The 13,468-nt window shown below is 62.9% G+C and overlaps 1 protein-coding gene across 3 annotated transcripts in view; it reads left to right on the forward strand.

The window, feature by feature from the left end:
- MORN1 (MORN repeat containing 1) overlaps nucleotides 1–13,468 on the forward strand; it is a 59,393-nt gene that overhangs the window by 2,895 nt on the left and 43,030 nt on the right. For 2 of the 3 annotated variants that reach the window (XM_081307356.1, XM_081307358.1), the window contains exons 4-8: nucleotides 387–497; nucleotides 1,569–1,659; nucleotides 2,502–2,589; nucleotides 11,144–11,240; nucleotides 11,830–11,940. In XM_081307356.1, the coding sequence (XP_081163482.1) occupies nucleotides 387–497; nucleotides 1,569–1,659; nucleotides 2,502–2,589; nucleotides 11,144–11,240; nucleotides 11,830–11,940 (498 nt within the window). The remainder of the gene's footprint in view (nucleotides 1–386; nucleotides 498–1,568; nucleotides 1,660–2,501; nucleotides 2,590–11,143; nucleotides 11,241–11,829; nucleotides 11,941–13,468) is intronic. The other variant, XM_081307357.1, reaches the window with a different exon arrangement.

Raw genomic sequence — 13,468 nt, forward strand, 5'->3', positions numbered from 1 at the left:
ACCACATTGTGTCCCCGATGGGAACAGTGCTCTTGGCTTCCGTGCCCCGTGGCAGGGAGCTCCAGGAACCTCAAAGCCCACAGGCAGTGGGTTGGGGGGGATCAAGGGAACTCTTCCCTCAGGCTCTGCTTCCAGTTGTTTTTAGAGGGCCTGGGGACAAGTCTCACCCACACCGTGACCCCAAGTGCCCACAGGGAAGGTCACCTGGAACAGCAGCAGGCCCCAAGGCAGGGAGGACCAGGCCCGGGTCGTCCTGTTTCTCCCCCATGAACCATGTGAGGAGTGAGAGACAGGGATGTCCACTGGGAAATGGCCCCTGCCACCACACTGGTCAGGGGAGAGGACATGCAGGACATGGGACTAACTTCTTCCTGTTGTCTACCCAGGAAACACCTATTCTGGACACTTTATTTTGGGAGAGCCTCAAGGACATGGCATCATGAAGTATAAAGCCGGAGGCCACTATGAAGGGGAGCTCTCTCACGGCCTGAGGGCAGGTCTGGTGTGCACAGGGTGCTGCGGGGGGCTGGAGCCAGATGCCCACTCCGGCATGGGGGTCACCAACTCAGCTTGTCTGGCTTTGGAGCTTGGAAAAGGAGGTGGGGGCCCTGGAGGCAGGGTCATGCCCTCATCTCTGCTCCCAGACCACATCCAGTATAGGTCCGCCTGCTAAGCCCCCCCCTGCTAAGCCCCCCCTGCTGTGTCCAGTGACACTGGTCATACCTCAGCTGTCTGCTGCCCCTAGCTCATGCCCAACACTGGGGTCACTTGCTCAGGCTCCTGTGGTCCTCAGGTTGGCCCTCTGGTCTCACCTGAGCTGCCCCAGGCCTGCAGCCACAGCTCAGCAGGCCTGGTGCTGCCCAAGGTTCCATGTCTCAGGACTGCCAGGGGAGACTGCAGGCCCTCCCAGGGCCTAGCGGCCCCTTTCTCAGTCTGTTGACCAGAGCAAGTCAGGAGGCAGGTTCGAGGGGTCCTGTCCCTTTGCCCAGCCACTGGTGGAAGGACTGGCTACATCTGGAAAGGAGTCGGGCAGGCAGGGCCACCTCCGCTATAGGGGTGGCTTCCTTCTTCCCAGGCTGGCTGTGTTCCATGTCTGTGTCCAGATGTGAAGTGCTGACAAGTTCCTGAGGCCACCTTCTCTTTCAACTTTCCTCTGGACACCAGCCAGCGTGTGCAGACCTCAAACCACCCGGCGCTGCTCAGCTCTCTCCATCTCAGACACTGGGTCTGGGGGCCTCCAACAGAGCCCTCCCTCAGCCTCTTGGAGCTGGGCTCATGGCCTGCGGGTCAGCCCACTAGTGGCAAAGTCACATTTGCTATTCCTGTCCAGGCAGTGCCCGTGATCCCTGTGTAGCCCAGCCTGGAAGGACAGCCTGGCTCCTGGGTGCAGGGTCATGGAACCCCGGCCTTCCCTTCGGCTCACCCCTTCCTGCTGGCCTCTCTGCCAGGGAGGGCCACCGCGGGGCTGCAGGCAGAGTCCCTCTGGAAGGCAGTCACCCCAAGAGCCAGGAGCAGGCCGTCCCTGGCAGGAGGTAGCAATACACTTGTGTCTTTTGGCTCCTTCCTAGGACGGGGGTTTCTGGTGGACGGGGAAGGACAGGAGTACGAGGGGTCATTCCATGACAACAGAAGGCATGGCCGGGGACAGATGCTCTTTAAGTGAGTATGGGTCTCGGTGTGGGCCATGCGGAGCTAGAGCAGGGGTGCCCCTGGGTGGGGTGGGTTCTGCAGAGCCCCAGGCCATGGGTGTCCAGTCCTTGAACGCTGGCCCAGGGTCACTTTGTAAACCCTCTTTTCTTTCTCTTGTGGTGCTGGAGTGGAACCAGGGCCTGCACGTGTAGGAAGCGCTGAGCTGTGCCCTGCCCTCTCCTCATTCGAACGGGTTATGTGTTTAGTAGAGAAAAGTCAAACCCCCCCCAACTAAAATGCCTGGTGGGCTGGGGCTGGGGCTCAGTGGGGCAGCGCTCACCTGGCACGTGGGAGGCCCTGGGTCCCATCCTCAGCACCACGTAGAAATAAGTAAATGAAAGGAAAGCGTTCAGTCTACAACTCAACCAAGTTAAAAGCACCTGGTGGGGCAGTGGGCTGGGGAGGTGGCCTTACCCCCAGGTTTGATGAGGGGTGCCTCCTGGCTGGCACAGCCACCCCTCCAGGCGAGGATATGAGGCCTGGGGCCTGAATGCCATGTCCCAGAGCCATTGTCACTCCACCCGCCCTGCGGCGCCCAGCCCTCTCCTGTTTCTTCCACCCTTTCCCTGAGCTCGCAGGGTGTGGAGCCCGGCCTGCTCTGGAAGCGGGTCCTGCAGGGTCAGGCAGACACATCCTGCCCGACTCCAGCCCTCCTGAGCTGGCCCTGGGGAGGCAGGACCCGCAGGTCATCTGTTCGGGGGCCTATTTTTGCCCTGGTCCGGGTGGTGCGTGCTGAGCCCAGTGGGAGGAGCAGGTCTGAGTCACAGCCGCCACCTGGCTACCTGCTGAGGGCCCTGTGCTGTGCCCCTCAGGAACGGTGATAAGTATGAAGGGGACTGGGTCCAGGACCGGCGTCAGGGACACGGGGTGCTGCACTGCGCTGACGGATCCACCTATGAGGTATCCGCTCACCACCCACAGGGGAGGTGGGCGGCTGGGTGGCCAGGCAGCTCCCCAGGGAGCAGGCAGGTGGGCGGCACCCTCCAGGTGACACACTCCAGCCCTCGGCACCCTAGGGGCAAGGCTTCCTCCACAACAGCGTCCTCAGCTGGACAGGCCTTGTGCCAAGTCAGGCGAATGAGAAAGCCAGTCAGTCAGCACAAGGCTCCCCCACCCAGGAGCCCCGAGAGCCCAGTGGACGCAGGGCCCCTCTCCAGCTAGACCCAGAGGAGGCGTCTGCTCTGCGGCGCATTCGGCAGCCCACTCTGGGGCCACCCCGACAAGGCCCTGGGGAGGGCGCCCTTCTTTCCTGCTGCCAAGGGAGACCCCAGGAGCTGAGGCCCTGTGTGGCCCAAACCTCCCTCACCACCTGGCAGCTTGGGTCTGTCTGCAGAGCCTGCTCCAGTGCCGGCTGCTTCTCAGCCTGATCTGAACTCCAGCGAGGCCTGCCATGGGGTGGACCCTGGTCCCTTGAAGACGCCCTGGGGCAGGCACTGAGATTTTCATTTTACTGATGAGAAAACTGAAGCTTAATGAGGGTGATTTGGTTGAGCTGAGTTTGGGTATTCAGCTGACACCTGGCCCTAGAGGCCTTGGCACCAGCTTGCCCACCTCCTGGAGTCACGAAGGACCATGACACTGTGCCCTGTAGAGGAGAGAGTCACTTCTGGTCACATAAAGCATGCTGATGAGAGACACCTGGGTCCAGGAGGTCCCCTGCATTTACAGGCAGGAGCCCCACCCTCTCTCCTCAGGAGTGAGGCTCGAGTGGTCCCCTCCCTCGGGGGGACTTCAGGCTCTGAGGAAGCAGGTGGAGAGCTAGGCAGGTAGGGAGACCTTCCCAGGCCCTCGTCATGGCTTTCACCATGAGGAGCAGAGCTCAGCTAGGAGCAAAGCAAGCAGGGGCCAACTTGGGCTGGTGTGGGCACCAGCGGGCAGTGCGTCCTCCGCTGAGCCGGGCACAGACACCTGCCCTGGGGGCCCTCCCAGAGGGACCAGCCTTGGAGCTGAGGCCAGGAGGTAGACGAGCTGCCACCTAGAGACGGAAGGGCAGAGCCTGCCAGGCCGTGGAGCAGCAGGGCAGAGAGACTAACACGCAGAAAGAGGGCAAGGTCAAGAGCAGTCAGGGCCCAGGCATCCTGCTGTCCCAGAGCCTCGGCCCGTCACGAAGCCCCTCTCATCTCTGGCTCTCGTGTAGAGACTGACAGGCGAGGGGGCCCTGCACACTCTTCAGGAAGCAGGTACCGGCCTGCAGGGCGCGGCCAGCAGGTATGGCGCATCTGGACAGAGGTGTGGGGCTCACTGACAGGTGGGCATCAGGCAGAAGAGACACAAGGAGGACTGGTGGGCTCCTGGCCTGAGCGTGGGAGGAGAAGGTACCTGCTCCAGATGCAGCAGGAGAGGAAGCCACTCTGGAACTGTCACCAGAGGAAGTGCAACGAAAGAATCACCGACCAGGAAAAGGGCAAAGGAACAACACCAAAATAGCAATGCAAGAGTGTCCCCAAGGCACCTCCAGGATGGGGCGGTGTTGACCTGCTGTCCCAGGGCCCTCCAGGAGGGGTGGCGCCATCCTGCTGTCCCAGGGCCCTGCGGTCTGGTGGCATTAGCCTGCTGCCCCAGGGCCTGACTGCAGGGTGAGCTCCTTGCCGTGGGAATTGGGAGCCAGGAGGGCGGAGCTGGGGCTTCTCACAGCTGGAGCTGTCACTGTGTTGGTCCTGAAGCGCCAGCGGGGTCAGGGCCTGGGAGCCCAGCACTGCTGCACTGGGCTGATGGCAGCGATGGTGACTGCACTGGCTGAGGGGTCCCCTGAGCGTCCCACAGTCTCAGCAGGAAGGAGGCGAGTTCAGGCCTCTGGACAGCTCCAGCCCCAGCTGCGAGAGGTGCCAGGCCCCTGAGGGAGGCCTCGTTCCTGGCAGAGTGACCCTGGTGGTTGAACTCCCGTCAGAGCTGCGAAGAGGTGGGTTCTGCTGGAGGTGGCCAGCCACAAGAGCTCGGGCAGTGGTCCTCACTGGCTGCCTGTAGGACATGAGAGTCTGGAAGGAAGCCACATCTTCTCCCCCAGTGGGGCCCAAGGGTCCGTTGCTCAGGACCAGCGTTCCCACGTGGGGCTTGACTCAGGCGCCATGGCAGAGCGCAGAGCCAGGACCCCACTAAGACCTCCGCCCTGCACCCCACCTGCCCAACGGCTGTGGGTCAGGGTGTCTGGTGTGGCTGCTACGTGACAGTTCCCTGCTCAGCTCCTCACGGTGTCAGCCTGGGCTCCTCTGAGACAGGACATCTCCCAAACTAGGAAGTGACGGCGCAGCCCTCGGCCTCAGCACAGGGCCTCGGCCACAGCCCAGTGCTGCATGCCCTGAGCTTCAGGGAAGACTGCCCTGCTGGGTCCCCCCAGGGCCTGACCCTCTGCCCAAGCACAAGGGGAAGTGGTGTCTGCTGGTGGCCAGGACAGAGCCCTCAGCATGGCAGAGTTGGGGGAGTCACCAAGATTTTGTGCTCCCCTAGCCAAATCCTGACCCCAGAGGCAGGTCTCTCCCCAATTACCATAGGCCATGCTGCCTCTGGTCACCAGTGGACCCAGCTCTATGCTGCACCTCCACCCTGAAGCCGGAAATTGGGGACAGGGCGGTGGAAGTGCCTCTCCAGCTGCGGCAGCTCCACCACTCCACCAGGGGGCAGCCCAGCGCCACTCAGCAGCACCACACCAGCCTCCAGCCTCAGTTCCCAGCCGGTGCCGGGCCACCGAGGAAGCCCAGGCCTCTCTGGGAGCGCAGGCCTGCCTGTGGTTGTGACCTCCCTGTCCTGGGGCCAGAGGCTGGAATTCCACAGGACGTTTCAGAGAGGCCTCACCCCTGGGCGGCCTGCATGTCTGTCAGTGAGGACCCGGACGTCCTCCGCTCGGCCCATCTGCAGGCCCTTCACCAAGCCCTGTGCACACAGCCCTGGCTGGCCCCTGGCCCGTGGCCGACCAGCTGGGCCAGGAGCCCTGGCAGTGTCCAGGGAAGGGGAGGAGATGGTCCCCGTCCTCTGTGCCACTTTGGCCTGTGGCCCAGACACTCTCATGGCATCAAGAGTGGTGGCAGGAACTGAAGCAGCTACTGCCAGGAACACAGAGTGACCAGAGGACCCAGGGCCACATGATGTGAGCCCTGAATTCCGTTCCCTCCAGCGCCTTGTTCAGCAGCCCTGGTGTGGCTGAGGACCAGTGTGGACCAGAGCCCTCTCCTGTAAGAATAACCCTGGTGGCAAAATGCGGGTGGCATGGCATCTGCCATCGTGCTGGGTTTCGGCATGCAGCTCTGTGCACTGATCCACACGCACCGGGTGCGTCTCCACCCGCCAGCTCCAGGCTGCCCGTCCCCTGCCAGCCCAGCACCCGTCCTCCTTTCTCTTCTGTACCTCTGACTACTGGGGCGTCACGTGAAAGGAATCCCCAGGGACTGGGCCCTGTGTGTCTGGCGTAAGTCACCGCATCCTGGAAGTTTGTCCTCGCTGCAGCCGTGTGGGAATTCCCTCTGTGAGGCTGAGTGCTCCTCCGTCGGGGGTGCACACCACTCTCTTTGAGTGGTGCTGGGGATCGGGCCCAGGGGGCTCCACCCTCCGTTACCTCCCCGACCTTTAAAAACCATCCGAAATTGGAAACTGTCTCAGTAACTTGCCACCCCCTGCTCAGCCTCCCCAGAGCAGGGCTCTAGGCGCACACCACCACAGCGCCCGTTCCACCTGTTTAAATGTTGATCCGGGGCCTTGCTGAGTTGCTGAGGCTGGTCCCAAACTTGTGATCCCCCTGCCTCCGCCTGGGATTCCAGCCGTGGCCACCGCGTCCACTCAGGTGACGTTTTCTCTCCTGGGTCTGTCAGGCGCCAGGGCCGCTGCTTCCAGCCTTGGCGGTGGTGAGGCTGCTGGTGTGCAGGTCCCTTCCAGAGCCCGCTCTGTGGGGCTGTGTGGACCCACATGGGTGACGGCACTGTGTGGCAGTGGCTGCACCCTTTCTGGTTCCCACCGAGGTGCCCAGGGGCTCAGTCTCTGCACCTGCTGCCCACCCTCCTTTTTTGGCTGTGTCAACGGCGCCATCCTCATGAGCATGCGCCCTGCTAACCGCAGCTGGCAGAGATGCGCCCGCACCCTCCACCCTCGCCCTCCCCCTGAGGCAGGATCTGCGCCTTCTGTTGGTGTCCGTCTCTCCCACCCCGCTGGCCGGGCTGGCCACGCCAAGGCCCTCTCTCCTGCTAGGACTTGTGCTGGGGCTCGGTGCAGAGCCTTCCCACGTCTGCGCCTGGCCTTGGGCTCTGCCTGTCGGATGGGCCGGTGCTCAGCTACCTCCAGGAAGCCCCCAGGCCCACCAGCTACTTCCCACTTATTTCAGGTGCAGCTTTGTTTTCTGAAAAGTCTGGAGAGCAGCCAGTCCCCTCCCTCATCCTTCCACTCTGGGCGAGGGCTCTCAGCCCTCCAGGCTCGGCCCCAGCCGTTTCTCACAGTAGCCCGGGTCGTCCTGGCTTGTGCAGAGGTCAGACCCAGACCTGAGGAGCGCAGAGACCCCCAGAGGACATCTCCACGGGGCAGGTGACCCAGGGAGGCCTGGTGGCGCCCCAAGGCACAGGGTAGCCCCCGGAGAGCAGCAACACTCGGGGAGCCCTAGTGGAGCCCAGAGCAGTGCACCGGGGGAGCGGGGTCGGGGGGCACCTTTGGTTTGGTGAAGCGCGGTGGCTGTGGTTCCAGACAGAAGAGATGGCTCCAGGGGACTGGCTGGTCTCCCACGGGGAGCAGATGGCCAGCCTACGGGTACCTTCACTTGCAGCCATCTCCAGCCCCTCTCTCCTCATCTGGGATCTGTGAGAACGCTGCTCCAGAGAGACCCAGGGGCCGATGGACAGGGCCCAGAGCCCCTCCCACATCCTGTGCCCCATCCTCGGGTCAGAAAGGCCAAGTCCACGAAGGCAGGCTAGTGACCCCAGAACAGGTCCCCACAGATCCCGGGCAAAACTGGGGGTACTGGAGCATCCACACCCAGCCGTGGCCTTTTACGGAGCCAACCACTCAGCATGGACCCTCCCCACTGGCCACAGTCACCACAGGAACTCATAGGGCTAAGCCTGGGCCAGGTCAGTGACCCGCCGGAACATGGGGATGGGTGATGTCGAGACCGCAGACAGGAAGTCCCAGGAAGGTGCAGCCAGGACCGGGTGGAGCAGCACCCTGTGGACCCCGCCGTTCATTGGGAAGTGAGGGGCCACCTGTCCTTGGTGGCTGAGGGGTGGCACAGATCTCACCGTCGTGCCCCAGGGCCAGGAGGAAGGTCCCAGCCGCTCTTGCCCACGAGGTACCCACAGGGAGTGATCTCAGCACTCACCTGCTCAGGTCTGAGGCTTGGCTACAGCTGGGGACAGTTCCTTCCTTCAGAACAGAGCAGCATAGAGGCTTGTGGCTCCCCACCCCTGCCAGGCTCTTCCTGCTGTTATCAGCCAGGTCCCTGGAACCCAGGGAGGACTGCGGTGGGCAAGAGCCTGAGAGGTGGACTTCTGACGAGGACGGACAGGCACACACTGCGGGAAGGAGGCCGGGCAGCTGCAGAGTCATTTCTAATTAAAATTAGGGGAAACCAGCTTCGATGAGCTGGAAAGAGCTTCCTGGAGTTCGACACGTTGGCCACACCACTGTCCCACAACCTGGAGGCTGGGGCACAAGGACTGGCAAGTTCAAGGCCAGCCTCAGCAACCTAGCAAGGCCCTGGGGGTGCCGCTCAGTAGCAGCGGGCCCTGGGCTCACCCCTAAGTACCACAGAAAGACCGCTGCCCGAGATGGAGCCGGGCGCTTTCCTCACGGTCCATCTACACTCAGCTTGCCCGTGGCTGGACGGCGCCCAGGGCTTGCAAGCCACGGGGCATTGCTTGTCAGAGTGTCGTGGGGACATCACTGAACGAGCGTCCTGTCTGGCTGCACTCACCTGCCCCGGGAGTCAGGAGGCCTCTGGGAGAGCCAGGGTGGTGGCAGCCGGGCGGGAAGGTGCTGGGCTGGCACCCCTCCTCCTGAGGTCGCCTTGGAGGCTGACCCTGGTCCCCTCCCACCTGCACACCGTTCCTTGGCGTTGGTCTCCCGTGTTCCCCATTCTTGCTTTATGTTGGGTGTGGGTTTCCCTGGCTGACCCTGTCATCGCCTGCACCTTCCTGTGTCCCCTCACTGCACCCTGTCCTCACCTGGGTGCAGGCAGCAGCATGACTAGGGGGAGGGAGAACAGTGGTGCCCACCCCAGAGGCTTGGGCCGGTAGCCTTGTGTCCTACCCTGGCCCAGCCGAGGCCCACCCCAGGGGCTTGGTCAGTGGCCTTGTGCCCCACCCTGGCCCAGCTGAGGCTGCCGTGTGTTGCAGCCCGCCCTGGGCACCGACCCGGAACGTGCCTGGCTCTCAAGTCCAGGCCAGCCTTGCTCACCTGGCCCCTCGGGCTGCTTCCAGGTGGCCCCAGGACCCCTGGTCCCTGGTGTGGCAAGGAACCTCTCCACACCGAGGATAAGACACATTGGCATGTACGGCTCCCTCTTTGGGTGCGGGTGGACCAGCAAGAGCAGGGTGTCCGAGTGCGGGATTCACATCTGTGCAGCCGGGACCAGCCCACAGGTTAGCCATCTGACCAGCCAAGTGCTGTGCCGAAGCCCCAGAACCACGGAGAGGGCTCGGACCCGAGAGTGCCTCGCACAGTCACCTCTGCCGCAGCGGTGGCATGCACCAGGGATGATGGGCACTGTTGGCCATGCTCGAGTGGCCGCAGGGAGCACAGTGGCCAGGGCTCCTGGCAGACGTGCAAGGAGCGCTTCTCACCACCCGCCCCTGCTGTGTGCCCGAGTAGGCTTCTCTGCAGCACTGTGGGGGCCCTGCATCCATCTGGCCTGTCTGCCTGGGGCATCCACCCGTGGACAGATACGTGGCTGCACCTCCTCTGAGGAGCTGGCTGAAGAGCCTTGGTCTGGAGGCGGTGTGCCTGCCCCAGGCCTCACTGCAGACCGAGTGTCCACTCCAGCATGTGTGTTAGATCATCGCCTCTCTGGAGAGCTGGACCGGGAACGGAGGAAACCAGGGACAGGAGTGAGGACGGCAGTGCCAGGAGGGGACAGGAGGCCACTAGGAAGGAGCAGTAAATGAGGACTATGGCCCCCTTTCTGGGGAGTGTAGTCACGTGACCAAGAAGGCCAGGCCAGGGTGAGGACCCGCGTGCCGGCTCCCGGCAGGACATGGCCACACCACTGCAAGCCTGGAGCCCACTTCTGGCACCTGGCCCCAGGCCCTGCCTTCCTCTTCCGTGCGCCTGGCTCTGGGGCCTCAGGTCCATGGCTGCACCGAGGGGAAAGGGCTGCTTGGGGCTCGGAGGCCATGTGAGTTGCAGCTCCTCCTACCAGGACGACCCTGGGGCGGGCATGGGCGACACCGGCAAGCACTCAGCACTGGGCACTCCAGGAGCACGGCCAGTGGGCAACCGTGGGAGTTGGGAGCCATCCGTGCTGGGCTACTCAGGTCTCAGTGCAGGAGGGACAGGGCCGCCTGGGGCCCCTCGAGACCCCATAGGGATGACTTAGCAGCTCGTGGGAGGGAGATTCTGCCCAGATCAGAAAGGGGTGAGGTCTGCAGGCACCGGCTGTGTGGGAAGGACAGGTCTGAGCTGCCCACCCCTGCTGATGTGGCCGGCCCAAGGCCCTCTCCACACTTGTCTCTGGCTTGTCCCCAAGGGCCCAGGGAAAGCTCTTTCTTAGACTTTGGGGTGCCAGCCCTTTGCGGCCCTTCTCCCCAGTCTGGGCATCCTCGGCCTCCCAGTCCCCGAGGCCTGAGGGTTCCATACCACCATACCCCCGTTCTGCTGCCGCCCCTCAGGGCTGCCTTCCCTCCGGTGCCCACATGGCCTGTGTCCCAGGGCCAGTGCGGTGCCCGCAGAGCCCGTGCCTCCACCGTGCAGCCTGAGGCCTAGGGTGGGCGGGGATCCTGGAGCCCGGTTAACCTCTGCAGCGGAGCGGCTGGAACAGAGCCACTCTGGGCCAGTTCCCCTTACAGAAGTGACCCAGTCAGACACAACACCCTGGGATTTTCCGTGGAAATGCCTCTCCTGCTCTGTCACGTTGCTGTTCCACCCTCCGTTGTGTGTGTGACTGGAGGCCAGCTGTTGCTGAGGAGCTGCTGGAGGGGGCATGCCGCGAGCAGGCCCCGCCCAGGGGGCCTGCGGTCACTGTGCTTTAATGGCCTTTCCACTTAGGAGTGTGCAGCCTGACGGGCACCTCGTCCTGGCGCCCTGGGCGGGGTCGGGTCTCTGTGATGGACACAAGGCTGTCTCTGACCAGTCTCCGGGGTGCTGTGAGCTTGTTCTCCCCGCGTGTTAAAGCTGAAGGAGAGACCCTTGACCAAGCAAGCTGGCCGGCACCCCAGCAGAATGGCCTGCCACTCAGGAAAGCACTGGGCTGCGCTCCCGGAGCTTGGAGGTGTGCAGAGGCCCCATCCCTGTGGAACTAACCTCTGAGGCCATTCTGTCCTCTCTGCAGGGACAGTGGCACAGTGATGTCTTCAGTGGGCTGGGCAGCCTGGCCCACTACTCAGGAGTCACTTACTGTGGCCTGTGGATCAACGGCCACCCAGTGGGTAGGTGTCCCTGACCTTCCTGTGGGGTTGGCCTCTTTCTCAGGTGGCCCTGGGAAGTCCCACTGGGGACACTGGGCCTCAAGCACATTGGGCAAGGCCTGGGATGAGATGGAACCCAAAGTCCCTTCCCCGTTAGGAGAAGCATGTTGTGGTTTGATTTCCAGAGGGCTGGGGACATGCAGGGTCCTGCTGCAGCAGGGCCTCCCAGCTGCAGACCCCCTCACAACACCCCCACCCAGGGACCTCCCAGCCACAGGCATCTGGAGTGGCCTGGTCAGGCTGCACTGCCCCCCAGGTAGCCTCAGTCTGACTCCCCTGATGCTGTACACTCTGAAGTGACCACACGGTGGCCTATGGCCTACAGAGGGGCTGGCCACCTCACTGGGCCATGATTCCTGCTCCTCTGTTGCTCCTGGTGGGACCTGGGTGGCCTCAGCCCCAGCGACCCTGTGCCCCAGCTGGGCTCCTCACTCGGGCTTGATGTCACATGACACTGTCTTCCGGACAGCTCCTCTGACAGGCAGGAGAGGGCTGGAGCTGCAGGGGTCGACCCTCCCAGCCGCTGACGCTGTCCTCTGCCCTCTCCCAGAACAAGCCACGAGGATCGTCATTCTGGGTCCAGAGGTGCTGGAAGTGGCCCAAGGAGCCCCCTTCACACTGCGGGTCCAGCTGCAGCAGGCCCACGGGGACCTTGCCAAGAGTAAGCTCCACCAGGGGATGATGGCGCCTCTCCCCAGGGCAGAGGCCCGGGGTGGGGTTCTTGGGCAGCAAATGCCCAGGAAAGATGCCCCCGGTGCTTCCTGGCACCGTGCTGAGTGTGCCAAAGCCGGTGGCCCAGACCTAGCAGAAGGAGCGGAGCTGGCCGCCCTCCCACTGGTGGGGCAGCCTGGTTTCTGGGTGTGCGCGCAAGAGTCCGTGTCTGGCTTGCGTGTGGGCTTCTGCCCAGGGTCAGCGCGCATCTTACAGAACACGGAAGAGGGAAGAGACGCTGTGGGTCTGGCTGAGTCCACCCCTGGGGTGGTCAAGGAGGATGAGGTCCTTTGTTAGGAGCTCAGCCCCCTCCTGCTGTGAGAGATGGGCCCGCCAACTTCCCAAAGCCCTTGCCACCACGCTGCGAGCCCCAGTCCGTGCTCTTCCCCTTGGCCCAGCAGGCTGCATTTAGGACGCCCCTCCTGGGCGTGGCGGACACCTCGGTCATGGCCAGCCGGTCTGCTTAACAGCCTCGGGCAGGTATCGTTTTCACGCCATGAGACAAACCTGTGCCAAGCCCTCAGGTCTGGGCAGCCACCAGCACAGCATGACTCTCTCAGAACATCTCCCCGCCCCTGGAAAGACCCCTGCTCGCAACCCTGTCCCCACACCCGCCCCCCACCAGCCCTAGCCGTCCTCAGACTCTGCAGACTGTCCTTTCCTGGACACTTCATGTGAATGGGAGCTCGCTGCCTGTGGCTCAGGCTCCGTCCTCCCTCCTGCACGATGTCAGCCTCCTGCATTTGGCCACGTCATCAGGGCCCTCCTGGCACCCACCGTGGACATTTGGCCTCTTGTGGACGGTGCCACTGTGGACACTGGGCACAAGTCTTTATTGAAACACTTGCCTTTGGCTCTCCTGAGTGGGGCCACTGGGCCATGCAGTGGACTCACAGTCCAGCTTCAAGAAAGTGTCCATTATTCCCAGAATGGGCACGTCTGCGTCCCTCCTGCGTGCAGGCCCTCCGGCTGCCGCTCCTCCAGCCTGGTATTCTCTGCTTGGTTGCAGCCAAGGTCTCCAGTGCTGGCTCCTCGCAGCTGGGGCCTGCGTGTCCCTGGCTGGGGCTGCTGGGCAGCTCTTCATGGGTTCGTGGGCCGTCCGTGTATCTTCTCTGGAGAAGCGTCTGTCCAAACGCTTTACCCACTTTAGAAATCCGCACTGTGTGTGCTCTTATTTTTGACCTCGAGTTCTTGGTGTGCGAAAGAAGACAGAGGCGCCATTGCAAACGCCTCCCGCTGGGCGCCTCCTTCCACTCTCTAAAGGCTGTCTTTCTTCTTCACAAAGTTCTCAATCTCGGTAAAGCCCAACCTGCCAACTTCTTTCATGGATCAGACTTCTGGTCCCATAACTAAGAATTCTCTACTAACCAAGGGCACAAAGATGTCCCCGTTTTCTTCTAGAAGTTTTATGGTTTTAGCTCTGATATTTAGGTCTGTGATCCATTTTGACCTATTTTCTCTGGATGAAACTGAGCTCT

This window comes from Spermophilus citellus (assembly GCF_964194105.1).
Source record: "Spermophilus citellus genome assembly, chromosome: 9".
NCBI lineage: Eukaryota > Metazoa > Chordata > Mammalia > Rodentia > Sciuridae > Spermophilus > Spermophilus citellus.